We start from the raw sequence: 27,423 nt of genomic DNA, 5'->3' as shown, positions 1-27,423 counted from the left end.
GGTTAATTTGTTAGCGGCTTAAACTGGACAAATTCTTTCCAACTCGTCTTGTAAATCATTCGCACCGATTAGAAAATCAACAATAATAATCTTTTGCAATCAAAACAACTCTGTCTCCTCTCTCTTGTATTAACAAAAATATAATTATATTTTTGTATAACAAACAAAGTTGTTCTTGCCTCTTTCTCTTATGGTATTAATTCAAGTCACAACAGATACTTAAATTAAATTAAAAAGGGAAATTGAGTAACCGAGTTGTTGGGCCACCACACAAGCCTCAAATCAAATATGAGGTCTGACGAATACTTTATTCATTAACAATCTTTGTTGGTTTAGATTACAAATACATATATATATATTAATAATATTATTTATTTAATCAACCAATCAATATCTCAATATATTACAGTCAGTCAACTACAGATAACTGTTGATCAAACATTCAGTCCGCAGTAAGAGAGTATACTTTACTACTAGGTAGCACTACTTGTTGCTTTATTCCCTCTATGTGCTGTTGACGACATTAAAGTCACTAGCACAAAGTATATATATCGCCATGTCATCACAAGTTACTCCTATTATTACATCAACTGCAACAGCAACAGCAGTAGCACCTACAACAACCAAATACATTGGAAAGTACTTTGGTCAGAAACAACCAAGAGAACAACAACAACAACAAGATGATGAGACCACTGTAACAACAACTGAAAAGGTTAAAGAGTTGATCGCACAACAGATGTATGTTATCATTCATTCATTCATTCATTCAATCAATCAAATACTTACAAATATATATACATAAACAGTAACTACTACTTTAGTATAGATAATCTATGTAGAGATGTATATTTAAGATGCCATATGGACAATGATGGTTGGGTAGCACTACCATTCATTATGCGCTTCGATCGGATGAAGTTCTATGACGGCAAGGACGTCATTGGTGCTCTGGATGGCTCAGACCTCGTAGAGTTCAACAAAGACAAGACGCACATCAGATTGATCAGTGAGACATCACGTACAATGTGGATATTGAACGAGGACATGAAGAAGGGTTTCCAGAATGCCAACAACCCTGAATCATCGTCGTCGTCGTCAAAGTCGTCGTTATCAGAGAGTGGTGGTGAATGGGTAACAGTCACATCAAAGAAGCATGGTCTACCTCTAAAGAAGGACAATACAATGGCAGCAGCTACAGCAACAGCAGAGACAGAGTCATCAAACAACAACAACAACAACAAATCAATCAACTCAGCGTTTGAACAAGAGGAACCAATGTTTGAGATTGATGAAGAGTTGGAAGAGTTGACCAAACAACAACAGGACTTTTTCAACAAGGAGAGGAGAGACTTTGAGACAAGAGTAGTTGTTTCAGAGGACGACGAGTCATCTGAAGAGCAAGAAGAAGGACAGCAACAACAAGGAGTACAACATGTCTACTTTGAGGAGGAGGAGGAGGACCAATATGATGAGGACGAGGATGATGATGATGATGCAATGGAAGAGTTATTTAGCAAACTCATCATTGTTACACAATCACCATACAAGAAGAAAGGAAAGTCAAACAATAGGAAAGGATTCTCCAATGAGATGGCATCAATCATCAATGATGGTCTATACTTTTACGAGCAAGACTTGAAGAAGAAGAAGGTCACTCAACAGAACAACTATGCAACAGTCACTGTAGCCCCACAACCAACCATCAAGAAGGCCACTCAATCAAAGACCAACACAACAACAACAACAACAACTACTACTGTTCCACCAACAACACCAACAATGACAAGGACTAAAGAACAATCAGCACCAACACGTCTATACTCACCAAAGGTAAAGAATGAGGGACCTGCCATTGGTTGGATCATGGGACCAATGGGTGACCCATGGACACCAAGTCCAAGCGAGCCATATCTCCTAAGCAATGGTCCATTGCCCAAACGTCTGTCGAGCACACCAGACGCCGAGGAGATCCCCTACTTCCAACATCCATCACACGAGCTACTACAAGAGAATGGATTCATCCAGCACAAGTACGACAAGTTCCGCTCCAAGTGCCTAAAGGAGCGCAAGAAACTCGGCGTTGGCCTGTCAACCGAGATGAACACATTGTTCCGCTTCTGGTCGCACTTTTTGCGCGATCACTTCAACACCAAGATCTTCCTCGAGTTCAAGACCGTGGCTCTGGAGGACGCCAAGTACAACTTCCGCTACGGACTCGAGTGTATATTCAGGTTCTTGAGCTATGGCCTCGAGAAGAGATATCGCGCCGACCTCTATCAAGACTTCCAGGAGCTCGTGCTACAGGACTACAAGGACGGCTACGTCTATGGACTCGAGAAGTTCTGGGCCTACCTCAAGTATCGCAAGGATAGGACCAAGCTAGAGATCATGCCAGAGATCCAACAGTTGCTAAACAAGTTTAGATCAATTGAGGATTTCCGTGCTCATGAGAAGTTAATGAAGCAGCAGCAGCAGTCACAGACTCCAGCACCACAACAACACCACACAACACACTATCATCATCAACAACATAATCATCATCGTCAATCATCCTCCTCCTCCTCCAATCAATCCAATCAGTCTACCAGCCAGTCAGCACCGGTCGCCTCCAGCTCTAGCCAGAGAAGGATGTCGTATCGCAGCGGCAGCAGCAGCGGCAAAAAGAACACATCGTCGTCATCATCGACTTGGACACCCAAACAGCAACAGCAGCAATACTCTGGTGGTGCTTCCGAGTCGTATCTCAAGAATGGCCATCATCATTAATCGTGCTTTGACTTGGAGGACAAGGTACGATTGGATAAACAATGAGGAAAAGGATGGATACAACAAGTTTTATTACAACATGGATGATTATTATTTTTATTATTACACTCAACAAATAGTTCGTTTAAATGATTTCAACAACAACAATAAATATCACAAACATAAGATTAAGATTAGGATAACATTGCTTGTTCATGTAAAGAGTTGAACGAGGGTAAGGGCAAGGGCAAGGGTAAGGGTTGTGGGGTTGGGGTTGGGGTGATTGTTGGGGGCTAGAGTCGCGCCAAAAACAATGAAATTCAAATTGTAAATGACCGTTGTAGAAGAGGCGCGAAAGTTTGTGATTGAAAATTTGAATTTTAGACCCCCTCTTTCATAGATGTTGTGTGGAGTGATCATCTTGATCATGAATAAAGTATTGATTGAAATAAAGTTGCACATTATTCATTTTTTAATAGGACACGCGTGAACACAACTCTACAAATAGGTCTCACTTGTTCAGATGTGCAATGCTTTAACAGACACATAACAAACAACTCAACTTCATCAATTAAAGACGGGTCTATATTATTCAAATATATATTATTGTTTCAAACGGTCATTTTAATAACCAATATTAATATATTATATAATATTATAACTAATATATAACACCCAGTATACATACTATACTATTCACAATCCGTCAACACCTACCTAACTACTCACCATAATAACCTTCACATAATGGCTACAATCATCCCAACCAACATGGTCAACTCATCCAATGGTAGACCACTGTTCAAGAACATCAAGAACCAAATCCCAACCAACGTCATTGCTGGCAAGGTATGTATATTTTCTTCATCAATCACATGACCACCACACACTCCAATCAATCATACTAACTCAATCAATCCAAACTTCTATTTCTTCTCTCATCAAACTCAGAAATCCATCTCAACAACTACATCAGTTGTACCAACAACTCCCAATGCCACCACAAAGAAGTCTGTGTCTGCTACACCAAAGGGAAAGATATTGTTTACTCCATCATCAAACTCGTTGAGTGTGGCTGCAAAGCAAACCCCAGCAGCAGTACTACCAGTGCCAGTGCCAACTTTTGAACAAGACACCAATGCTACTCTTCAGGTCGAAGAGTTGGCCGTCCCAATCTTGTCCCCCGCCGCCCCCGCCGCCGATGTATGTGAGCCATTCATCCCCAACCCAAATAAGATCACCTACTCTGTCGACTTTATGTTGTCGCTGAGATCCAAATGCACTCCGATGGCCAGGCCTGCCGAGCTCGACCTGATCAACGAGATCATCATGGCCAAGTCGGCCATGACCAGTCTCCTCGCGTCGCCAATGCCATCGACCCCCAAACCCAACCACAACAACTTCACAAATGTAGCGCACTCTGCCTACAGCACCTACGGTGCCTCCTACCCATTGAACTCGCCAGCGCCCAGCCCCTTCAAGGTTGCCTCGTCTGTGCCCAGCAGCCCATTCGTCAACATGGCTCCAATCCCCTTCCAACTCACCAACTCGCGCACACCAATGCCATTGCCCCTGCCCATGCCCCATCTCTCTGCCGTGCACCCCATGCCACTGCCCCTGCCAATGCCCATGAACAGTACACCAATTGTCCATCGCTCAGCCCCTGCCTCTGCGCAAAAGTTGAGAATGACACCACTGTCATCGGCCTTTGATAACTCTGCCGTTGCCGCCCCTACTGCCTCTGCCTCTCAATCAGACAAGGTGATCGATGGTTACCTTGTCCTAGACATGAAGCTAAAGCAATTGGAGCAGCAGCAACAGCAGCAGGCCAAGGCCAACAAGACATCGGCCACCTCAACCAAGGAGGCCAGCGCCACCAAGCCCATCAAGGAGATGGACCCAGTTCGTCTGGCTGCCAGACAGCGCCAGATCGAGATTGGCAAGAACACTGTCGAGTATGAGCTCTACTCCAACGCCATCCCCAAGTCGCTGAGGAGAAAGGACGACCCCAAGACACCCAACAAGAACCAGCAGTGCAGCAAGCGTAGCTTTGACGGCCAGATCCGCAAGTGGCGTCGTGCCCTCCATCGTTTCGACCCAAACAGCGGCGAGATGGTTGCTGACGACGAAGAGGATGAGGTCGACATTGACGACGATGACATGCCAGCCGAGCCATCACCAACACCCACCAAGCCAAAGGCCACCAAGTTGAACTTTGACGACAAAGTCCGATCCAGTGGTTCTCAAGACGATCAAGTTGTACCAATGATGGACATTCACTCAATTGGAGAATGTCCAAGTGTATATGACAACATCTCAATCGCAATGATGAAGGATATTTAAATCAATTCCATTCATTCATTCAATCCAAGCTATCAAACTTATATTTTTTAAACTACTTGTATCAAACATTTGTAATACTCTAAACTCTTACCCTTGCCCTCGCCCTTACCCTTGTTCATGTCAATGACCAATTCCATATTTAGTATTTAGGTACATTTAAATATTTAGATCTCAAGATCTATGTTCGATTAATGGTGTCATCATCAGAATGCGAATGAATATTATTAATTGAAACTTGCATTATTTGATGTTGTTATACAAAGATACTTTGAAGAGAGAAGTAGACTGATCAATCTTCGGCCCCAACAACCCCACACACACCGCGCACTCAGCAATTCAAACAAACACGACGTCGAATAGCCCAACGGCCGATTTTTTCAGATTCAAAGTTGATAACTTTCTTGCTCATTCATTCATTCGCCAATCTGGCATCCGCTCTTCTGCAACCCACAAACATATACAGATATATATATATAAATAGAACAGATAATAATACAGATATTATACATATAATCATACAGATAATCATACAGATACAGATATATATACACACACACACAGATATAGATATAGAGAATGGTAGAGATACTCAAGAAATTAAGGAGTATCGTGTCGATGAGAAGTTTAATAGTTTATGCCAACTTCTTATTTGTACCATTCGTATTATGTTTCTTATGGCTGTTGCTGCCACTTCACTCATACAATGCCTACGCCGGCACAAGTATGGTGTTCTTTGTTATAATGTTCTTCACATGGATCTCATTCTATGATCTCAACCTACCTGGCTGCTCAAAGATCCAGATCGTCTTCTTCTACCTCGTGTTCATTGGCGTGGCAATTGGATGGCTCAACATACTGACCAAGCTCAACGCCGAGACCAACCGACTGTCCTACTCATTCATCGACGCCATCACCTGGTTCTTCACGTCGCTCTGTTACCTGGTCTACATTTTTGTGCACAAGATCAAGAAGCAGTACTTTTACCATGACGAGCCTGTAGTTGGAGAGGACGGCGTGCGTCGCAGGAAGCGTCGCTCCAAGCCCTGGACCAAGCGTCTGTCCAAGATCTTTTGTTATTACAAGGTGATCGACATTGATGAGGACGATCAACAATATCAATACGAGCGACAACAACAAGAGCTAGAGTTGCAAAAGGAGCAAGCCAAGATGCAACAGAAACAACTGGATCAACAAAGACATAATATGGAACAACAACAACATCATCAACATCATCAACAACAATATCTAGAACAACAACAACAACAACATCATCATGAACAACATAGCCAACAACAACATCATCAAGATGGTGATGTACCCAAGGATACATATGAACAACACATACCCGCCTACCCATCACCCACTGGTGGAGACGTTGAGATGGTTGAGACGAGACATGTATCAAGGACAGACAACAACACAGAGTCAACTCAATCATTTAGTAATGGACAACTCAAGATGTCACCATCAATGATGGTGGAGCTGATGCCAAAGTACCAGCTGTCCTACCGCAACTTCTTATCGATATGTGTCTTCCAGTTGTTTGTGATTGCCACATGGTTCTGGCTACACAACCTCACCACACTCATTGTTGACAACGACCTGTTCTCATCGCCTGCCATGGCCTTTGTGGCCATCCTCGTGTTCCACATCAGTCGTCTCCTACTCTCTGCCTTTGGCCATGCACTCAATCGTCTCCTCAAGCCCAAAGAGATCAGATACTTTACCTACTTCCAATATCCCCTGATGTTCTTCCTTTATTATCGCAATCTATTCCTAAGCATCAATAGTAAGTTGGAGTTGAACTTGGTACCATGGCGCACGGACATTGACTGACCTTCAATCACTCGCTCACTACTTTAGACTGGGGCATCACAGTATTGGTCAGCTTGGTATTGTTTGTCATTGACTTTATATACTATCCATTACATATGACAAAGAGATATTGGTTCTTTAGACATCAGGGAGTGATCAACTTTTTGGATAGACGCCCAAGGACATGGCTGTGGACATTCTTGCGAGCATTCCTCGAGGACAAGAACCCATCGTACGATCAGCATGTGCGCGACCTCTCAGTGGAGTACTACTATGACAAGATGGCCGAGTATGTCAGTATCGTGACAATGGTCGTCTTCCTATCACTGCTTCGTGGACTACACTACAAGATAGAGTTTTACAACCGTTTCGACGCGCTGTCACATGACGACTTTTTGCAACTACTCTGGCGATACCTTTACCTCCTGTGCTTTGAGGTGTCCTACGACCTTTTGATCCGATTCCTTGCACGTCGTGTACTCAAGATTGACATATCACATCGTGGCAGGAATGAGACCATTTCCAACTTCACCACCAGATTCATCTTTACACTCTTCCTACTCTATGACCTTATGGATGTATATTACATTCAAGCAAGATTCAAACAACTGTAGTTTATATATTATACGACAATATATTGATCCTTCCTCTTAAAGGCCTTTCATATATTTATAAAGGCCTTTGTTGTTGGAACCATTCCCCCTTTACCCTTACCCTTACCCTTGCCCAACCATCCATTCAATCAAACTCCCAACTTCAAGTGTGATACCCCCTTTGGGTTTCCAGACAAAGTTTGGAAGTCCAGCTCACTTCACTCATTCATTTATTCATTCATTCACTTGATCAACAACACCTTATTTGATACTATTACAAACCTTAAGTAACACTACATACATATACATACATATACAATATATAGATATATAACATAACATATACGAATGATGAACTATGACTCTGGCAAAGATAACAGACTTATTAAAAACCCAGTTAGTTTAGGTGGCTTTGTTCCAACACTTCAAGATATATGTTTAAATAAGATCAAAGAGAATATAGATAGTATGTCTGTCTGTTCATTGATGAAGGAGTAGGAAGTCAATTGATCACTCACTGACTTATACATCAACAACAATAACAACTATCCTAGGCATCAAGAATATCGGACTCATCAATAATGAGTTGTTGATCAGAGTGTTTGAGAAATGCACTCCGAGTCAACTAGGTGCACTTGAGCGCAAGCTTGTAAGTGTAGTTCATTCATTCATTCATTCAATCAATCAATCAATCAATCATATACTCACCTCAACATCAATCATTACTCAATGAACAGTCACATAGAGAGATTGATACAGGCTTCATTTGGAGGAGGTTCTGCGTTGTAGAGTTCAATGTGGAGACTTTGGAACATGGCGTAGGATCATGGAAGGCTTATTACAATGTATGTTATATGTTGTGTTCACTACTGCATCAGTGTATTATTCTAACGAACACAATCAATCAATCAAACGATGACCAACAAACAGAAACTTCAGAATGATTACCAGGAGAGAACAACAAGGAGTATAAGAGCATTGAGATCACAGTATAACGAGAAGGAGAATGGTATGTTGACTTGATTGATTGGATTGATTGGATTGATGTGATAATCCTAACATTATAACATATACATAGAGAAAAAGTCCAAACAGATCAAGGTCATCTCAATGCCAGACAATAGGCCAAGAGCAAGTGGCGGCGGCGGTGGCGGTAGATCCTATTCATCTTCTTCTTATTCAGTTGGCAGAAGTTCATCGTCATCACCCAAGGCCAGTACAAGCAGACAAGCGCCTGCTGCCAGCACAACTGGAAAGTTGATGGCCAAGGTTCTAAAGGAGCACAGGAGGTCAAAGAACTGAGAACAGAGAGGAACACATGTGGAGTAGTGAACAGACTAACTGGGGACCAGCTGGCCAGCAGCCAGTTCGACCAGCCCATGAACATCCACAATTTTATATTACATCTTTCCTCCATCTTGTTTGTTTGTTTGCTTGCTCGCTTGCCTTGCATCAATGTAAATATAAAGTAGACTACAATGCCCTTTGCACTAGCCAACCAACATGATCATGTCCAACCTCTTATGACCCTATACTCTGAAAAACCAGACCCATCAATCAATCAAACATTCAGTCATTCATTCATCGAATCGACTCTCGAGGCTTGTTCCAAGGTGTGAGGGTCTGATGGGTCTGAAGAGGAACATGATGCCACATTGTGACATTCATTTAACTGACTTAGGTACAACAATACCCATTACTAACAATCAATCATACTTACAATCAATCTATCAATCATACAACCAACAAAGATATTAAGGCTGGTATTCAAGGCCCCGACACCATTAGATACTACAACATGCTCCAAAGAAGGTGTAAGTAATGAGTAATAATATCACCCATCACCAGAGTTCAACAACAAGTCGGGACCATATTATTGGGTCACGACCCATCCGAATGACCTCATACACGTGCATACCATCACCAAATACCATCCAGCCGGATGCCGGATACCAGCCGGCCCCAATACCATGACGGTCCCTCGCACGCACCAACCCAAAACCATCCGCTCACACATAACGCATCAACATCTCTTGAATGACTTTGGTTTGTTTGTTTGTTTGTGATTGATTGATTCATAATCGTCTTTGTGTTCTGTTTGGAATGAGCAATCATGGCGATTGACTGAACTGATCATTCACTTCCATTTTATTTTTATTACAAGGTCCTCCCTTGGGGTGAAGTCTTGTCCACACACGAGTCCTCAGTACCACCCATCCAACCCACCTTATGGTTTAACCCACCCACACTCACTGACTCACACATCATCTGCACCACCAATGTTATGTTTGTATGATGTTTGTGGGGGTTTAGATGTTTGAACTTGACTCCCTTGCTTCCATGCATTGCAGAGAGTTGTTTGAATGGATGATAGTGAGTGAATGAGTGAATGAGTGAGAGTTGAGTTAGATAGCTAGACAGTTACAGGATACCATCAAGAGACATAGACTGAGGACATAGTTTAGGATAAGTTACTCAAGTTAGTTTGTTGTTGTTGTTGTTCAAATACATAGATACAGATACATTTGTACATATACATCACATCACATCACATCTTATCACATCATTATACATTCATTCATTCATTCAAACAACTTAACTTACACATCATTAACATTACTTACTACTGATGATAGACGATACAAGAATGATGGTAGAGCAAGATCATGACACTCTCTACACCCCTGGTCAAGAGTACAGCCAGAACTGTCATGTCAAGTCACTTGACCAATACAAAGAAGTATGAATGAAGGATGATGTCTCATGATGATGGACAACTTACTAATGCTTGAAACATAATATAGATGTACCAACAATCTATTGATAATCCAACAGAGTTCTGGGGAACACATGCTAATCAATTGATTAGTTGGTTCCAACCATATTCTACCGTGATGTCTGGTAACTTTATTAATGGTGACATTTCTTGGTTCCATAATGGCAAGTTGAACGTCAGTTATAACTGTATTGATAGACATCTGGAGACAAAGCGTGACAAGTACGCCATCATCTACGAGGGCGACAGTCCCGACCACGTCAAGAAGATCACCTACTACGAGCTGTTCCTCGAGACCTGCCGACTGGCCAACCTGCTAAAGTCGCTGGGCGTTCGCAAGGGTGACACCGTCGCCATCTACATGCCCAACACGCCAGAGGCCATCTACTCGATGCTGGCGTGCGCCCGTATCGGTGCCGTGCACAGCGTCATCTTTGCCGGCTTTGGCTTTGACTCGATCATCAGCCGAGTGCAGGACGCCAACTGCAAGGTGATCATCACGGCCGACGAGGGTATTCGTGGCGGCAAGACCATCCCACTCAAGAAGAAGATCGACGAGGTCGCCGTCCATTGTCCCTGCGTGCAAAAGGTCATCGTCTTTAAGAACTCTGGCGGTCCCATCGACTTTTACCCCGCCAAAGACATCTGGGCTCACGAGGCCATGCCTGACCAGCAACCCTACTGTCCATGCGAGGTGCTCGACAGTGAGGACCCTCTCTTCATCCTCTACACGTCTGGCAGCACTGGCAAACCCAAAGGTCTGGTGCACACACAAGCCGGCTACCTACTCTACACTACCATGACTCACAAATATGTATTTGACATCCAAGAGAATGATATCTTTGCTTGTGTTGCTGATGTAGGGTAAGTTAATGACCGTCAACGAGCATGTACATAATCCTCATACTCACTTACTCGTCTTCACAGATGGATCACTGGTCACTCATACATTGTCTATGGACCATTGAGCAATGGAACTACTACGTTCATATTTGAAGGAACTCCATTGCATCCAACACCATCTCGCTATTGGGACATGGTGGAGAGACACAAGATAACCCAGTTCTACACTGCCCCCACGGCTATCCGTTCGCTGATGAAGTTCCCCGTGTCCTACATTGAAAAGTACAACAAGAAGTCGCTGCGTGTACTTGGTACCGTGGGCGAGCCAATCAATCCCGAGGCCTGGATATGGTTCCATAAGCATGTTGGCGAGGGCCGTTGCGCCATCGTCGACACCTACTGGCAGACAGAGAGTGGTGGTCATTTGGTGACACCATTGCCTGGCGCCATCCCAACCAAGGCTGGCAGTGCCACTCTACCATTCTTTGGCATCAAGCTGGCCGTCATTGATCCTCACAGTGGCAAGGAGTTGACAAACAACAACGTAGAGGGTGTGTTGGCAATTGATCGTCCATGGCCTGGTATTGCAAGGACAGTATTTAGGTCACACTCTCGTTATTTAACAACATATATGGTATGTCCGTCCTAGATTGATTGAGCGATCGAATGCAGTTGACCTAACCACCTCCCACCCCTGTGCTTGAACAGAAACAATACCCTGGCTATTACTTTACTGGTGATGGAGTCAAGAGAGACAATGATGGATACTATTGGATACAAGGAAGAGTTGATGGTATGTAACACCGCCGTCGCCGTCATGGTGGCATGGCAGTAATATGGATATTCACTTACTGACTGGATGATTGACACAATGTTATAGATGTTATCAATGTGGCAGGACATCGCCTGGGTACTGCAGAGCTGGAGAGCGCATTGGTTGGACATTCATCATGTGCAGAGGCCGCTGTAATTGGATATCCTCATGATATCAAGGGTCAAGGCATTCTGGCCTTTTGCACTTTGAAGGTTGGCTATGAGGAGACTGATGACATTAGATCCGCACTCAAGATTGAGGTCAGGAAGATCATTGGACCATTCGCCACGCCAGATGTTATTATCATCACTCCATCATTACCAAAGACCAGAAGTGGAAAGGTATGTATATTCAATCATCATTCCATTCATTCAAATCGTGTCTAACACATACCATACTTAGATCATGAGACGTATATTGAGAAAGATAGCATGCCACGAATCAACACCAGATCAACTTGGTGATATATCTACGCTTGCTGAGCCAGAGGTGGTACAGTACCTGATCGACAAGGTAACTGTGGCTCTTCCCAAGCACCACTGATCAATCAATCATATAATCTTTGATCAAATCGATCAATCAATCAATCACCATTTTGTCAATCAAACAACCAAACAACAACAACAACAACATATCAATCAGTTCTCACCCAAATAAATTGGATGTAGTAATAATGTAATACCTTAAACAAGATCATCAGTTATCATATCAATCATGCTCCCCCAATAGGGAATGTTTGGAAGCCAGCCACATCCAGCCAACAACTTGGATACTGGATACCATCATTTCCCCCCATTATTGGTGTGTTGTGGATCAAGCCAACAACAACATCAACCACATCAACAACAAACAACAATCTTATCTTTGTTATCTCAATCCAACAACATGAGCAGTCAGAGATATCTCTGAAGTCAGTCAGTTGATCTGATGCCCTTACCATCCCATCATCATCGTTATCTACTATTATAATTTGTGCTGACTTTCGAGTCAGAGACAAGGAGGTGCCTCAAGCGTACCCGTGGCCCTTTGATCTAAAGAGTTTAGCATCGCTCAATACAGACATCATGCGGGTGACCATTCATTCGTCCGAGAAATGGATGTGAGAGAGCTCAATGCCCAACGCTCAAAAAAATAATCAAAATACTGTGTGCAAAAACACACCTACACACACTAACAAACAAGTTGTTTGACGTCCCAGCTTTCTCATTCTCACATCATCGTCAATCAACTGCGACACAAACCCCGCATAGGCCTGACCCTCGCATGAACGCTGTCAGCCCAACACACTTGTTACCTTTGCTCAGACATTGACCTAATCCCTATCTATCTCAATTCTCATTCATTCATTCATTCATTCATTCATCATTCAATCGTTCATTCACACAACTACTCATCACTCATTCATTCACTCATTCACTCTTTCACATAATCATTCAATCAATCAATCAAACGATCAAGTATATATAAACTACATGAGTGTATCAGTGTAGTAGTGTATCTGTGTAGACAGACAAACAACAATATATAATAATAACAACAACAACAAAATTATTAAGAGGATGAGTAGAAGCAGAAGTCCAAAGAGTTACTCGGTCAATAGGAAGAAGAAAAAGGCTGAGGGCGGAGGTGGAGGTGGTGGTGGAGCAAGCACAAGCACTAGTACAACAACAACGACAACGATGTCGGACAGTCCTGTTGGTTCACCGGCGAGGACATCATCATCATCATCTCTATCATCATCGCTCAATGGTGGTTCAACCATTGACCGCGCGGCAGCCGCTGCAGCCTCGTCTCCAAGCAGATCAAACAACAACGTCACTTCATCAACACTCATAACGCCGAGTAATAGTAATAATAACAATAATAATAATAACAATACATCATCATTAGTGAATAAGTCACCTGCAAGGACATCATCATCATCTTTATCATCATCAACAACTACAACTACAACTACAACATCTACAAACCCACTCACATCACAACCACCTCCAACTACTTCATCATCATCATCATCTACATCAACCGAACAACGAAGGAGTAGTAAAAGAAGGTTTCACAGGAGCATCAGTCGAAGCAAGAGTCCACGTACCAGCGAGCGAACCAGCACCAGCACTAATACGGCTGTCGTAGCTGTCTCGTCGCCAACAACAACAGACTCTGTTGGCAACAACAACGGAAAGAAGACATCCACTCGTAGCAATAACAACAACAACAACAACAACAAGGTCAGCAACAACAACAACAATAGCAATAACAACAATAACAAGAATAGTGTTAGAAGAGGCCGAAGCAAGTCCAGAAGCCAAAGCCGTAGTAGAAGCAGGAGCAATAGCGATGGCGCAGGCATAAGGTCTAGATCACGAAGCAGAAGTAGCGCATTGAGTATGCGTAGTTTGAGTCTGAGCAACGAGAGGAGACGTCGCAGTCGCAGCCGCGGCCACAGTTCGAGTGGCAGCAGGAGCCGGAGCAGGAGCAGGAGCTCAGGCAGCAGTCGAAGCAGGAGCAGGAGCAGGAGCTACAGTTACAGTCGCAGTCGTAGCAGGAGCTCAAAGAGCAGGAGCAGGAGCAGTCGAAGCAGGAGCAGGAGCAGCCGAAGCCGCAGCCGCAGCCGCAGTCGGAGCAGCATGAGCAGGTCCAGAAGTGACAGTCGAAGCAGTATGAGCGTAAGCCGCAGCCGCAGCAGCAGGAGCAGATCTAGAACTCCTCGTTCGCGCTCACGATCGCGCAGCAGCATGAGCAGGAGCAGGAGCGCGAGTAGAGCCAGCAACAATGGCAAGGATCACAGCACGAGCCCCAGCCGCAGTCCCAGTCGCAGTCGCAGCCGAAGCAGCAAGAAGAAGAGGACGTCCAGTCGCAGCAGGGACGGCCAGCTCGTCAGGAAGTCATCGTCGCGCGACAAGTACGACGATCGACGACGCGTCGAGAGCCGCGACCGCAAAAAGACTCGCGAGTCCGAGTCGCGCAGCAGACGATCGAGCGGCCGTCGCGACCGTTCAGACCGATCGCGCGAGCGAGTTAAGGAGAGTGGTGGCCGATCGAGCGATCGATACAGAAGTGGTGGTAGCCGATCGGGCTCCACAACATTTGGAGGCAGTGGTAGTGGTAGAGACAAGTATCGCTCGAGCCGGGACAGAGACAGAGACAGCAAGGACAGAGGTGACCGATACTATAAACGACAACAGTCATCGTCGTCGTCATTGTCAAAGTCCAGTCGGTACTCAAGTCGAAGTCGAAGCAGGAGTGTCGAGGCTGGCAGTGGATACCAAGAGAAGAGAGGTGGTGGCGGCGGAGGAGAGACACGTAAGAGGATCAGATCACCCGAGCGATCAGATCAACAACAAATGATCATAAAGAAGAAGTCCACTGGTTGGGACAACCTTCCTCAAGAGGGTAAGTAGCGCGTAACTCGCAACTATGGACGATGCCAGTGACTAACACCACCCACCCAAACAACAGCTCCACAAAGCCCAACTACCAGTGCGATGATGGCACAACTTCAGCCCAACTCACTGACGCAGATGATAGGAGGTCAGCAAGTACTTTTAACATCTGCAAGCCCACTGCATCAGCAGCAGCAGTCACTACAGCAGCCACTGCAACAGCAACAACTGCAACAACTTTTGCCATCACCCAATGTTGTACAATACACCTCCTCCCCCAACTCTACGTCATCCTCCTTATCATCATCACTATCATCATCATCATCATCCAAGCCCCAGTCCAGCACAACCAGCTCGTCCCTGAACAACATTGCGTTGCTCAGTCAGCAACTGCATCAGCAGCAGCAACAGTTCTCGACGGGCCCCGCCGTGTCCACCGTGTCGCCCAAGCAGGCCGCCGAGCAGAACCAATCGAGGATTTACATTGGCAACATAAACTTCAGCTTGACCGAGACGGACATCACCAACATCTTTGCGCCGTTTGGCCCGATCAAGACGCTGTCACTCTCCAAGGACGCCACGGGCAAGTCCAAGGGCTACTGCTTCATCGAGTACGCCTATCCTGATGCCGCCACCAACGCCATCCAGACGATGAATCAGTACAACCTGTCAGGTCGTCCCATCAAGGTGGGCCGTCCATTCATGCCGGGCGCCGGTGGCAGCAAGCAGTCCACGCCCATGCCCTCGCCATCCCACACACCCACATCTTTCACTTCCCTCTCATCCATCCTGGCCACCCAGGTCAATCCGCCACTCATCACCATACCCATACTACCACCTCAGCCTCAGCCCCAACCCCTACCCGTCCAAGCAGTAGCACCAGCAGCAGCAGTAGTTCAGTTACAACAGTCCCAAACAACATCAGCAGCAGCAGTTCAGCCACCGGTCACTCCTTCGTCATCCAAGACCCCACCCGATCCCATGGCTTCAGAGAACAGGATCTATGTTGGATCGATACCATGGAACATCACCGAAGAGCAGATCAAGTTAATATTCAGCTCGATTGGCAATGTCGTATCATGCATGCTCATGCCTAATCAAGAATCAGGTCGTCACAAAGGATACGGGTATGTACACATATTCATATATATCTTTGTCCAAGCATTTACTAATACTTGCTCACTCATTCAGATTCATTGATTATGATAATCCCAAGGCTGCAGAGGACGCCATTGCAACATTGAATGGATATGAGATTGGAGGCAGACAGATCAAGGTTGGAAGACCCATAAAGAATTCAACAACTGAGCCATCAAAGCCTTCCACTCCTATTCCACCTTCAATGCTTTCAACATCCACATCAAACATCAGTAGCAGCAGCAACAACAACAACAGTGCATCAGAATCATTTGAGGATGATATCACACTGACCAACGAACAAAGGATACAATTGACCCAGAAGCTACTGCAACAGCCTGATTCACTTCGTGTAAGTAGCATCATTAGTCCAGTCCAACCACTGACCGATCCACTAACATCCAAGCAACATCCTCCATTCTCTTCCATATTCTAGCGTTGCTTGGTGCTTCGCAACCTTGGATCACCAAGTGATATCGATGAGTTTTTTGAAGAAGAGATCAAGACAGAGTGCATGACCTTTGGACAAGTGGAGAAGGTCGTCCTGACGCACAACACCTCGGTCAAGGCCTACATCCTATTCAAGGAGCCATCATCATGCGCACTCTGTTTGTCCAAACAGAATGGAAGATACTTCAGTGGATACATTGTCAAGGCAGAGTACTACGATATCAATCTATTCAACAAAGGTGTATATAATTAACCGATCCCGACATCAACTTTCAACAACAACAACAACAACAACAACATTCAACAATATAACTACATTATTCAGTCCATCCATCAATCCAGTCCCATCCAGTTCCCTCACCTCCCCCTCCATCACACACACCATCATCCATCATGTGTTTAGAAACCATAAACGAGGCCGACTGCAAAGGTCCACTTGTTTCGTGAAGCGTGTCACGTTGCTATATATAATATCGCCACACACCAACGTGTCCTAGTTGGTTGCTGGATACTATTCCACGATCCAGTCCAGTCCAGTCCAATCTAGTCTTACAAACAAATTGGCCTCCAATAAATCATCTTATTTATTGCCATCATCATCACCATCCATTCACAGACATTCATACCCAATATAACTAAGATGCAAAAGGTTATAACCTTTGACACTTGCTGATGTTCATCATCTGGGTCTTTTTTGAGACCCTGGGCCTTCACAATTGCAATCTATTATTTGTTTCAGTATTATACACACATACACATAGAATGATAAGATTAATGAATAGGTTATCCCTAGAGTATCCTATAATTCAAGCACCTCTATCAGGTATGTCTGTCTGATTGATTGACAATAAAATGATGATGATGGTTAACACTGATCAGGTGGACCTTCCACACCAAGGATGGTAATCGATGTATCAAAGTCAGCTGGAATGGGATCATTGGGTGCAGCATATCTTACTCTACCAGACTTTAGACAGAATTGTCGTGATATTTTGGCTGGGATTGGACAGGCACCTTTTAACATAAACCTATTTGCACCTTCATTGCCGGTGTCCTTTCTACCTGGTGGTGAACAATGGTCACAACTACAACCATTGCTACAACGAATGAATCAGTTCCTAAATACAGAGTTCAGGACACCATTGGGTTTAGCTCATCGCACTCTAGACTCATTCGACTTTCCAGATGATCAACAACGCTTCAAAGCACAATGTGAACTGTTGTTGGAAGAGGTGGGACCTCATCAAGGTCCAAAGGTATTCAGCTTCACCTTTGGTATCCCCGATCAAAAGACATTGGACCAGTTCCGTTTGAAGAACTTTGTTATCATGGGTACTGCAACCAGCATAAAAGAGGCTCAAGAGTTGGATAGAGCTAATATCGATGGCATCGTGTTGCAAGGAAGAGAGGCTGGTGGACATCGTGGAACATTCCTGCCCAATCAAGAAAGATCATCTGTTCTGGTCCCAACAATGGAGTTGCTTCAATCTTGCCTCGACGCTGGAATCAAGACTCCATTGATCTGCTCAGGAGGAGTATCCAATGGAGCAAACATTGCTGCGATGATCAAGGCAGGGGCAAGTGCAGTACAAGTTGGAAGTGCATTCATTCCATGCATCGAGTCTGGTTCACCAGACAACTACAAGGATGTCATTGCAAAGGCATCTCAAACTAATCAAGTCGAGATTGGTACTGCTTTCACTTCACATCCTCCAAATCAAACGGACATTGTCTTTACCAAATGTTTCACTGGACGGTATGCAAGAGCTATCAACAACAAGTTTATAGAGTTGGTTGAGAAGGAGTTTGGTGATGATATCCCACCCTTCCCCATCCAACATATATTGACAACGGACATTAGGAAGACTGCAATGGCACAAGGCAACACAGACCTTTGCCATCTTTGGATTGGTGGAAGTGCCAAGCTGTCAAAGAAGGCAACGTCAACAAAATCAATAATGGAAGAGTTGATCAAAGATTATGAGCGAAGCAAGTAACTATTTATTACTTGTTATCGTCTCCATCGTGTACATAAATATATACTCACTAATTAAGTGATAGATTGATTGACAAAGGTTGATGGACTGTCACCAACAATGGTGCAGTCATTCCTTTGAAATGATCCTGTACCAATCAATCGCTTCTGTGATGTGAGTGTTGTCAACTGGATGGTGAGGCATCCACTCGCCAGTTTGGTGGCTGTCGAGTGTGTGATCCACCTCCTCCAAGACCCTGTAGATTGAGTTGTTGTTATCCACAGGTTGATACTATTTACAGCAATGCTTGGAGCGGCTGGTCGAAGCAAGCCTACCTGGAGGCGCCAACGGCGGTCTCCTGGTTGCTGCTGCTGCTGCGGCCATAGAGCGAGATGTACTTGCGCTCCTCGCTCGCTGCGGTGGGTGAGGGTGGGTTCGCTGGCTTGGTCTTTTGATCCTCCTCCATCTTCTCCAACTCCTGCACAGCAGGACGACTCTTGACCATGGCCAACCATCTGAACAGATGAGGGAACTCGTCCTCTTTCAGATCGGTGATGTGGATGTATCTGGTCCATGGGTAGCAAGCCATATCAGCAATCGTGTACTCGTCATTGGATGCAATATAAGTTCTAGTGGCCAACGTTGAATTGAGTACATGGAACAATCTTCTCAGCTCATTATAGAATCTTTGGATCGAGTACTGATGCTTCTCCTGTGCATAAACATTAAAGTGATACCAATTTCCAAAGATTGGTCCCAAGTTGGACATTTGCCAGAATAACCAGTTCAATACCTGTGTACAAGTAAGTGTATGAATGGTTAGATTATGATGGTTTGATCTCACACGTATTTGGATACACTATACCTCTGTGTGACCTCTTGGATCATCTGAAGGACTGGGCATGAATCGTTTGTACTTTGTTGAGAGGTATAGGAGGATGTTGCCTGATTCGAATACAGAGATGGGTTCATCACCTGGAACATCATAGTCGACGATGGCAGGTAGTTTTCCATTTGGATTGATTCTGACAAAGTCTGGCGAGTACTGTTCTCCTCTTCGTATATTGAGTTCGTGATAGGAGAATGGAATTCCCAACTCCTTAAACATAAGGTGAACCTTTACAACATTGGGAGAAGGTGCTCCATAAAAGTTTATAATTGGTCTTGGAATTGATATTGAATCCATGTCTTTGTTATTATTATACATATAACTATATATATATTACTAAACTCGATATCTTGTATTCTTGATACTCGTTGACTTTCACGTGAAAGTTATAAATAAATAATAATGATACGATGTTATGATGAAGATGATGAAGCAAAATGGTTGTTATGCTCAAGTGCAAGAGAGTGAGAGAACAAGAGAATGAATGAATGAATGATTCTTCGTAAGATTAATGATCCAAAGGTGAGGAGGGGTGCACGATTTAGCTTCTTATTGGCACCTTGTTTGCTTTGCTTTACTTTGCTTCTCGCACTCTCTCTCAAAGCAACAAACACACACACGCAATCTATATCAAAAGCCGTAACAAGTGAGAGGGTGGTGTTTATTGAGAAGTTAGTGGTTGTTTTGGGAGCGGAATTCCATTCCATTCGACGTTCTGTGCGTGATCATACGGCTTCATAACGTGTTCACTCACATCTATCCTTATCGATAAACAAACAATGTTGGTTGTTGATGTATTGGAATATATAATGTTGTACAACAACATGTAGCGAGGTAATGAATGTATCAGATATGTCTATAATTCTTTATTCTTGTTGTTGTTGTTGTTGTTGTTGTTGTGTGTTGACATATTGAATATAGGCTTGGAGAGTAGGAAGGTCAATGAATCCAGTACTTTGCAAGTTTTGTGAATACTTGAAGAACAGATTGTTGGTAATCTTGAGTAGATAATAAGGTTGTCCACTCAATTTTAATGATACGACAGATTCTGGTAGTTTGGACACTAGGGTCGCCAGATCATTGACCTCACGAGTTGAATGTGTGAATTCAAGAGATCGAAGTGAAGACGGCAATGCTTCAATGTCAATTTGATGTATGTACGAGAAGATGTTTAGCGCTGTCAATGAATGAGGCAAACCCCTCACTATAGTAATAGGGTCACCTCTTGTAAAGTGACCCAGAGTAAGTGTGTCGATGCTGTTGGGCAGCGATGTGAATGTACGTTTGGTGATAACGAGCAATGACTTGAGGGTTGAGGGCAGGTGGCCGAGATCGAGTGGCGGTCCCGTCTCAACGTTCGGCTGTTCAATGATACCATGTATCTTGAGATTAACCAGTGATGGAAATGCTATTGAGGTGACGTTGGCCAGCACATCAGGATTGATACCAGTGAATAGAAGTACTTTGAGTTGAGGGAATGTGGCGTTGGGTTTGAACGAGGGGCTGCGCGAAGATAGTCTGAGCATTTCCAAGAGTGGCGGCAGACAATCTATTGGTTGATTGTAGTCTGCTCCAAGTGCCAGATGTGTGAGGTTGGTGGGCAAGTTGGATAATGCGTGATTAAATGATGAATATGCCAGGGATAGGTTGGTCAATGAAGGTGGAAGATTGTTGATGTCCAGTGGTTGATTAAAGTTGACTCCAAATGACAGTTCTTTAATGGTGGCGGGGAGGGCACCTCTGGGGATGGGCTGGTTGAAGCTTCGTCCGAGTTTGAGCGACTCCAATCGGGGCGGCAGGATACCTGGCCACAAAGGCCTGTCAAAGTCCAAAAGATTGTCCAACAATAGTGACTTTAGGCCCACAGGCAGACATCCAGGACGTCTCAGACTGCCCTCATTAATGAGTATGAGGTTGTCAAGTGTGTCGGGGAATTGATCGGCATCGCTATTCATTGGAAATTGAGGTGGAGGTGCGTGTACCATCATTGTTATTGGAACATGTTTGGGTATGAATGTCGACAATGAAGATTGATTATAGTATTCCACTCGTCTTGTCGAGCTCATCATACTCCTTGCCAACTGATTTGTACTGACATATTGCCAGAATGATTCATCGAATGGTTTATCAACTTTATCATCCAACGTTAATAAATCAATACTATTATCATGATCTTTACACAAGTTCATCACTTGTTGGAACAACTGTTCAGGTGTCATTATACTCGGGTCTTGATTGATTGAATGAGTAATAGTGATTGAGTACATGAATGACCAATTACATACCATAAATTATAACATGATCATGATTGAAACCATCGGGTGGATCGTCATCAGTAGAGATATTGATTGTTAAAGACTTGTTGTTGATATCGTCGTTGATGATTTGATTGTATATAGAGTTATTGGCGACATGATATTGTTTAAGTATACGACTGACATCGAATTGAAGATACTTTGATCGATCATCAAACAGTCGTCTACAAGTCAATGACAACATAATACGATCGACATTGTTTGTTAACTCTAAAACTATACACTTTAATAATATATATGGTAATGATTCCATGATTGATTGATCATCTAATTGATTGATCGACTACATTCCCATTTTTATCAAACTAGGTCAGCGCGAATAGTTGAGTGAGATACCATTTACCATCGTTGGATTGGTATACACCTATTGAACAGATGTTAAAGTGTCCAAGTAGGTTCTCACGATGACCTTTGGAGTGTATCCATCCTTCAACTGCAGTCTCGGCAACTGTTGCATCCATATTATTCATGGCCACATTCTCACCAGACTTCTGATGAGCAAATGGGAATCTAGACACTCTATTATCGAATCCATCATGTCCAAATGCTACCTTGTTTTCTGCCATGTCTGTAATGAGTTGAGTTAGTGAGTGGACAAGTGAGTGAGGACGAAGGACAGACATACTCTTTGAATGTTCAACACCAATGGTGTAGAGAGCTTGGTGCCATTGCAATGGAGGTTTGTTGTGTGTCTTCCTGAATGCATTGGTTAACTCAAGGGACTTCCTTCCAATGGCCTCTGGGTCCATGAATGTATTTCCAATTGTATGCACTTTTGATCTATTGTTGTTGGACGATGATGACGAGGGCAGAGAGGCAAAGTACATCTTTGCATCATTGTCAGACTTTTGTAACTCACCCAAGTCAGAGAGAGTGTACATCTTCTTTGTGCTAAGTCTGATAGTGCGTGAGATAGTGAGTAGACTGTACTCGAGGTAGAAGTTTGGTTGAGTGGAGTTGAATGCATACTTGTCATTCCTGTACTCTTGGTGCTTCTTTCTTCGTATGAGATCGAGTTGCTTCCTCAGGTCGCTCGATTGCTCAATTGGAATATTGTTGCCACTAACAGGGTTTCCAAGTCGCCTTGGCTGTTCTTGGTCTATTATTTGTTGATTATGTACATTATGTTGTTGTTGTTTAGGTGGATGATGAGGTTGAGGTTGCGGTTGTGGATGTTGAGGTGGTTGAATCCTTTGAGGCGGCTGCACTGGCTGTTGTTGTAATAAAGGTTGTGATGCTTGTTGGAGAAGTCTCCTTTCATGGACTGAAGCCAACAGGTCTGACCTTTGATGTCGTTTATTGTTCAAAGGCCGTCTAATTGGAACTCTTTTGTTATCCAAAGTGTTTGTAGATGAAGATCCTGTCCTGTTTGTTGAAGTTGAAGTTGTGCTTGTTGTTGTCGTAGTTGTTGTTGCTGGAACGACAACCTGATCATCGTCATCATCATCTACATTTATTACATCATTCATTTGAATAAGTATAGATAATAGTGATCAAAACTATCGTTCAAAGTACTTGATATCAAAGTTTATTATCCCTCATGAAACCCATAAATAAAGAAAATGGGGGTTGTCCAGTTCCAGGAAATCAAAGTCAGTCAATCGTCAACTCTGGAAGGAGCTTTCAAGGTTAATGAGGCACGAACAACAGTTGACTTGGTGAACTACTTCGACATACATATGATCATCATCACTTTGGTACAATGAATCATATCACGAGTAACGAGTTTGACCCATTCGATATCAACAACCAGACAACAACAACAACAGCAGTATCAACAAATACATCGTACTCAAAGAGAGCAAGAAACTCAAGGTCAAGAGGAAGACATAGTGAACCAGTAGCATTTGATCTAAACGTTGCCAATATACTAGGATGTAAACCAAATAGGAAACTTAAACTACGAGTTGGAAGCAAGGAAGTAGACTTGGTATGTTGATTGTGAGCAAGCTGATGGACTTGTGGACGTGAGTTTATTCATTGACTGACCGCGATCCACCTGTACAGAACTTTGTACATCGATCATCACTAGGATCGCCACAAAAGGTGAACACAAAGAGTAGCAGTAGTAGTGGAGTTGATAAGAATGGAAACAATATCATCAAGAACAATCACATCGACAACAATGTACATAAAGACAACAAAGCAATAAGTACCAAACAATATCTGAGAAAGTGCCAGGCAGCAATGTTCACTGCCAATCCAGACGATGATGCAATATCACCTCCATCCAATCCATTGGATCAACCTCCACTACTACACCAACCAATCAACAACAGCAACAATAATAATAATAGTAGTATATTTAAATATAAACCTAACCAATTGACAATGAACCTCAACAACAACAACAACAATATGGTGACTACACATTATGGAGATGGAAGTGGTACGAGCAACAACACATCCTTTAGCTTTGGTGACAGTCCAATCCTGTTCAGCTCATCATACACAAATGTAAATAGGACAACTACAACTGCTGGCAACTCTGGATATCTCAATGGAGCTGTCACTGGCACTGGAAATGGCAATGTCTATGACAATGGTGGATACGATGGAGCTGTCAACAACATCTCACAACTCAGCTTTGACTATGATGTTGACTCTATCAATGTGCAACAAGTGTCCAACAACAATGTCAATCATTCAAGCTCTTCAATATCATCAGGGAATTCACCGTACACTCTGAGGGTATCGTCGGAACACAACTCATCATCAATGCCCAATAATACTTGTTCAATCTTTGAAGGATCACCTTACACATTCGTCCCCACCAACGTCGTTGCCAACACTCCACAACATATCGAAGACACTCCTGTACCATCCATTCTTGATGACCTTGTCAAGAATAGTGATCAAACAAGCAATGGCGAGCAGCATCCACTACTACAACATCAACAACATCCACAACAACAAGAAGAAGAAGAACAAGAGGATTATATGTTACCAACACCACCACCAAGTTGTGGACAATCCACTCAACAAACAGAAGATTGGCTACGAATGAATAATACATCATTGACAAAGTAATGGGAATAAAGTACTGGAAGTCATCGATGATTGATTGATTAAAGTCTTTAAAGAAAAGCCAAGGCAGCGACAAGAGTGCCCTGCCAGGAGATTGGTGAAACACAGCACAGCTCTCCTCTTTGTTTATTACATACGCTCGAGTGGACGGAGACCAAGCAGACGCAATCCGTTGGCCAGGACCAGCTTGGCGGCGGTGAACAGGGAGAAACGAGCCTCAGCGAGGGCCTGCTCGCGATCCTTGATCCACAGAACGTTGTGGGCCGTCGAGAAGGCGTGGCACAGATCAAAGAGGTAGGTGGCGACGGTGTTTGGCTCGTTGTAGGTGAAGGCAGTCTGAACAGCCTCGGGATAACGCTGGATGACCGAGGCCAGGGCGTAGGCCTCTGGCTCGACCAGGAGAGTGAGGTCGGCCTCTGGGTTGAGTGTGACGCCAGTCTTACGCTCGATACTGCACAGACGAGCGTGGGCATACTGGAGATAGGGGCCAGTGTCGCCCTCGAAGCTGAGCATACGGTCCCAGTTGAACTCGTAGTCCTTGTGACGCTTGGCAGAGAAGTCCTGCATGATGACGGCCGACACGGCAATGATGTCGGCGACCTCCTCGGGGTTCTCGATCTCGGCAAACTTTGCCTCGTTGTTCTTCATCGTCTCCAACATGATTGACTTTGACTCTTCCAGGATCTGCTCCAAGAACACGACGGTTCCCTTACGTGTGGACATGCCCTTGACCATGCCGAAACCAATGTGCGTGAGGTCCTTGACCCACTCGAGCTTCATATTGTCGAGGATCTTGAACAGCTGACGGAAATGCAGCTCCTGCTGCGAGGCAACGACGTAGACCATCTTCTCAAAATTGTACTGCTCCTTACGTCCACATGCAGCGGCGATATCACGAGTGATGTAAAGAGTTGATCCATCAGTCTTCTTTACTAACACCTTTCCAAGGTCTGGCTTTCCAGTCTATTGATGTTGACATGATTGAGTGATTGAATGTTAGTTTAAACTGTCGCGAACAACACCTCAACTTGACTTCCATTCAGATGATAGTTACAGATAGATCGATAATCTTGGCACCTTGGGAGTCTTGAACGAGTCCCATGCTTTCGAGCTTTTGGTAGGCGGTGACCATGCCATCGCACATCTGACTCTCGCCAGAGTAGACGTCAAAGTGAACGTTGAGACGATCGTAGATGGTCTTGTACTTCTCGATGGAGAAGTCACGGAAACGAGACCAGACGGCGAGTGCAGCCTTGTCTCCCTCCTCCATGCGCTTGAAGTAGGCACGAGCGGCGTCGTGGATGGTTGGGTCAGACTCTGCCTCGGCGTTGATCTTGACGTAGACATCGAACAGATGCTTGATTGGGTCCTTCTGCAGCTCCTCCTCTGTTCCGAAACGCTCAAAGCCGATGGCCAGCAGACCATACTGCTTGCCCCAGTCTCCGAGGTAGTTGATCGAGGTGACGTCGTAGCCGAGCGTCTTGTGGATGTTGACAATGAAGTTTCCAATGATTGTCGAACGGAGATGACCGGCGTGGAAGGGCTTGGCAATGTTGGGCGAGGAGAACTCGATGATGACCTTCTTGCCGGCGCCCTGAGTGGTCGAGCCGTACTTGTCGCCAAGGGACAACACCTGTTTCAGAATGGACTGTGTCTGCATCACACGGTTGACCTTGAAGTTGATGTAGGTGCCGGCGACGGTGACCTCGTGGATGATGTTGCCGACGACAAACTTGGCGGCATAGTCAGCGGCCAGCTGAGCAGGGTTGCCTGCCAGCTTCTTGAACTTGTTCATACGGGGCACTGGCAGTGCGAGATCTGCCAGGTCCCTATTCTTTGGTACCTCAATGCATTGAATCACCTGATCTACAGGTATTTCAGAGAATTGTGATATCTGTGTAGCAATTGCTTCTAAACACTGTTGGTCCATAATTGTATATTATATATATATAGTATATGTATTGTATTGTTATAACAATAAAGTAATAATAATAGATGGGAATGATAATGAATGAATGAATGTGCGTTGTTGAGTGGGTTCTCGATGAATGTGAACTGACTCGACGAATTGAAAAAAAACTACACTTGGATTGGGAACGTCGTCTTGAAGTCGGAGCTCAAAATGAATGTTGATGGAAAAGTAATCCGAAGTTGTCTTTGATTGAAGAGGTAGATAATATATTTATAGATATCTATATTATTTATAAATATATACTTTGGTATACGTAACAAATTCGAATAAAGTATTATTTATATATTAATGGATATTTATAAATATTTTTATAATTCTTAAATATTTATTAATACTTTCAGA

At 43.9% G+C, this 27,423-nt stretch overlaps 13 protein-coding genes across 13 annotated transcripts; 8 read left to right on the top strand and 5 right to left on the bottom strand.

The window, feature by feature from the left end:
- Positions 1–556: 556 nt before the first annotated feature.
- SAMD00019534_075380 (hypothetical protein) lies at positions 557–2,769 on the top strand (the record flags this gene model as incomplete). Its single annotated transcript, XM_012897235.1, has 2 exons — positions 557–741; positions 810–2,769. The coding sequence occupies 2 exons, from the start codon at positions 557–559 to the stop codon at positions 2,767–2,769; spliced, it is 2,145 nt and encodes a 714-aa protein (XP_012752689.1).
- Positions 2,770–3,495: 726 nt separating this feature from the next.
- On the top strand, positions 3,496–5,091 carry SAMD00019534_075370 (hypothetical protein; the record flags this gene model as incomplete). Its single annotated transcript, XM_012897234.1, has 2 exons — positions 3,496–3,597; positions 3,700–5,091. The coding sequence occupies 2 exons, from the start codon at positions 3,496–3,498 to the stop codon at positions 5,089–5,091; spliced, it is 1,494 nt and encodes a 497-aa protein (XP_012752688.1).
- A 606-nt stretch (positions 5,092–5,697) lies between these two features.
- On the top strand, positions 5,698–7,514 carry SAMD00019534_075360 (hypothetical protein; the record flags this gene model as incomplete). Its single annotated transcript, XM_012897233.1, has 2 exons — positions 5,698–6,880; positions 6,955–7,514. Coding segments are annotated over 2 exons (1,743 nt in total), but the record flags the coding sequence as incomplete, so codon positions are not given.
- Positions 7,515–7,850: 336 nt separating this feature from the next.
- Positions 7,851–8,801, top strand: SAMD00019534_075350 (hypothetical protein; the record flags this gene model as incomplete). The annotated part of the gene is made up of 5 exons (XM_012897232.1): positions 7,851–7,965; positions 8,054–8,148; positions 8,237–8,344; positions 8,430–8,508; positions 8,578–8,801. The coding sequence occupies 5 exons, from the start codon at positions 7,851–7,853 to the stop codon at positions 8,799–8,801; spliced, it is 621 nt and encodes a 206-aa protein (XP_012752686.1).
- A 1,348-nt stretch (positions 8,802–10,149) lies between these two features.
- Positions 10,150–12,589, top strand: SAMD00019534_075340 (hypothetical protein; the record flags this gene model as incomplete). Its single annotated transcript, XM_012897231.1, has 7 exons — positions 10,150–10,239; positions 10,304–11,139; positions 11,203–11,752; positions 11,827–11,911; positions 11,999–12,273; positions 12,335–12,445; positions 12,575–12,589. The coding sequence occupies 7 exons, from the start codon at positions 10,150–10,152 to the stop codon at positions 12,587–12,589; spliced, it is 1,962 nt and encodes a 653-aa protein (XP_012752685.1).
- A 928-nt stretch (positions 12,590–13,517) lies between these two features.
- Positions 13,518–13,766, bottom strand: SAMD00019534_075330 (hypothetical protein; the record flags this gene model as incomplete). The annotated part of the gene is made up of 1 exon (XM_012897230.1): positions 13,518–13,766. The coding sequence occupies one exon, from the start codon at positions 13,764–13,766 to the stop codon at positions 13,518–13,520; it is 249 nt and encodes an 82-aa protein (XP_012752684.1).
- A 1-nt stretch (position 13,767) lies between these two features.
- On the top strand, positions 13,768–15,333 carry SAMD00019534_075320 (hypothetical protein; the record flags this gene model as incomplete). The annotated part of the gene is made up of 2 exons (XM_012897229.1): positions 13,768–15,091; positions 15,203–15,333. Coding segments are annotated over 2 exons (1,455 nt in total), but the record flags the coding sequence as incomplete, so codon positions are not given.
- Positions 15,334–18,008: 2,675 nt separating this feature from the next.
- Positions 18,009–18,899, top strand: SAMD00019534_075310 (hypothetical protein; the record flags this gene model as incomplete). The annotated part of the gene is made up of 1 exon (XM_012897228.1): positions 18,009–18,899. One exon carries the CDS (start codon positions 18,009–18,011, stop codon positions 18,897–18,899), a length of 891 nt encoding a protein of 296 aa, XP_012752682.1.
- A 313-nt stretch (positions 18,900–19,212) lies between these two features.
- On the bottom strand, positions 19,213–20,085 carry SAMD00019534_075300 (hypothetical protein; the record flags this gene model as incomplete). Its single annotated transcript, XM_012897227.1, has 2 exons — positions 19,213–19,671; positions 19,744–20,085. Coding segments are annotated over 2 exons (801 nt in total), but the record flags the coding sequence as incomplete, so codon positions are not given.
- Positions 20,086–20,633: 548 nt separating this feature from the next.
- On the bottom strand, positions 20,634–21,722 carry SAMD00019534_075290 (hypothetical protein; the record flags this gene model as incomplete). Its single annotated transcript, XM_012897226.1, has 1 exon — positions 20,634–21,722. The coding sequence occupies one exon, from the start codon at positions 21,720–21,722 to the stop codon at positions 20,634–20,636; it is 1,089 nt and encodes a 362-aa protein (XP_012752680.1).
- Positions 21,723–22,390: 668 nt separating this feature from the next.
- Positions 22,391–23,551, bottom strand: SAMD00019534_075280 (hypothetical protein; the record flags this gene model as incomplete). Its single annotated transcript, XM_012897225.1, has 3 exons — positions 22,391–22,650; positions 22,708–22,979; positions 23,052–23,551. Coding segments are annotated over 3 exons (1,032 nt in total), but the record flags the coding sequence as incomplete, so codon positions are not given.
- A 233-nt stretch (positions 23,552–23,784) lies between these two features.
- On the top strand, positions 23,785–25,112 carry SAMD00019534_075270 (hypothetical protein; the record flags this gene model as incomplete). The annotated part of the gene is made up of 2 exons (XM_012897224.1): positions 23,785–24,012; positions 24,090–25,112. The coding sequence occupies 2 exons, from the start codon at positions 23,785–23,787 to the stop codon at positions 25,110–25,112; spliced, it is 1,251 nt and encodes a 416-aa protein (XP_012752678.1).
- Positions 25,113–25,238: 126 nt separating this feature from the next.
- Positions 25,239–27,048, bottom strand: SAMD00019534_075260 (hypothetical protein; the record flags this gene model as incomplete). The annotated part of the gene is made up of 2 exons (XM_012897223.1): positions 25,239–26,072; positions 26,164–27,048. Coding segments are annotated over 2 exons (1,719 nt in total), but the record flags the coding sequence as incomplete, so codon positions are not given.
- Between the last annotated feature and the right edge of the window lie 375 nt (positions 27,049–27,423).

The sequence above is a fragment of the Acytostelium subglobosum genome (assembly GCF_000787575.1).
Source record: "Acytostelium subglobosum LB1 DNA, scaffold: scaffold15, whole genome shotgun sequence".
In the NCBI taxonomy this organism is placed as follows: Eukaryota; Evosea; class Eumycetozoa; order Acytosteliales; family Acytosteliaceae; genus Acytostelium; species Acytostelium subglobosum.
This window is presented reverse-complemented; position numbering and strand designations above follow the sequence as displayed.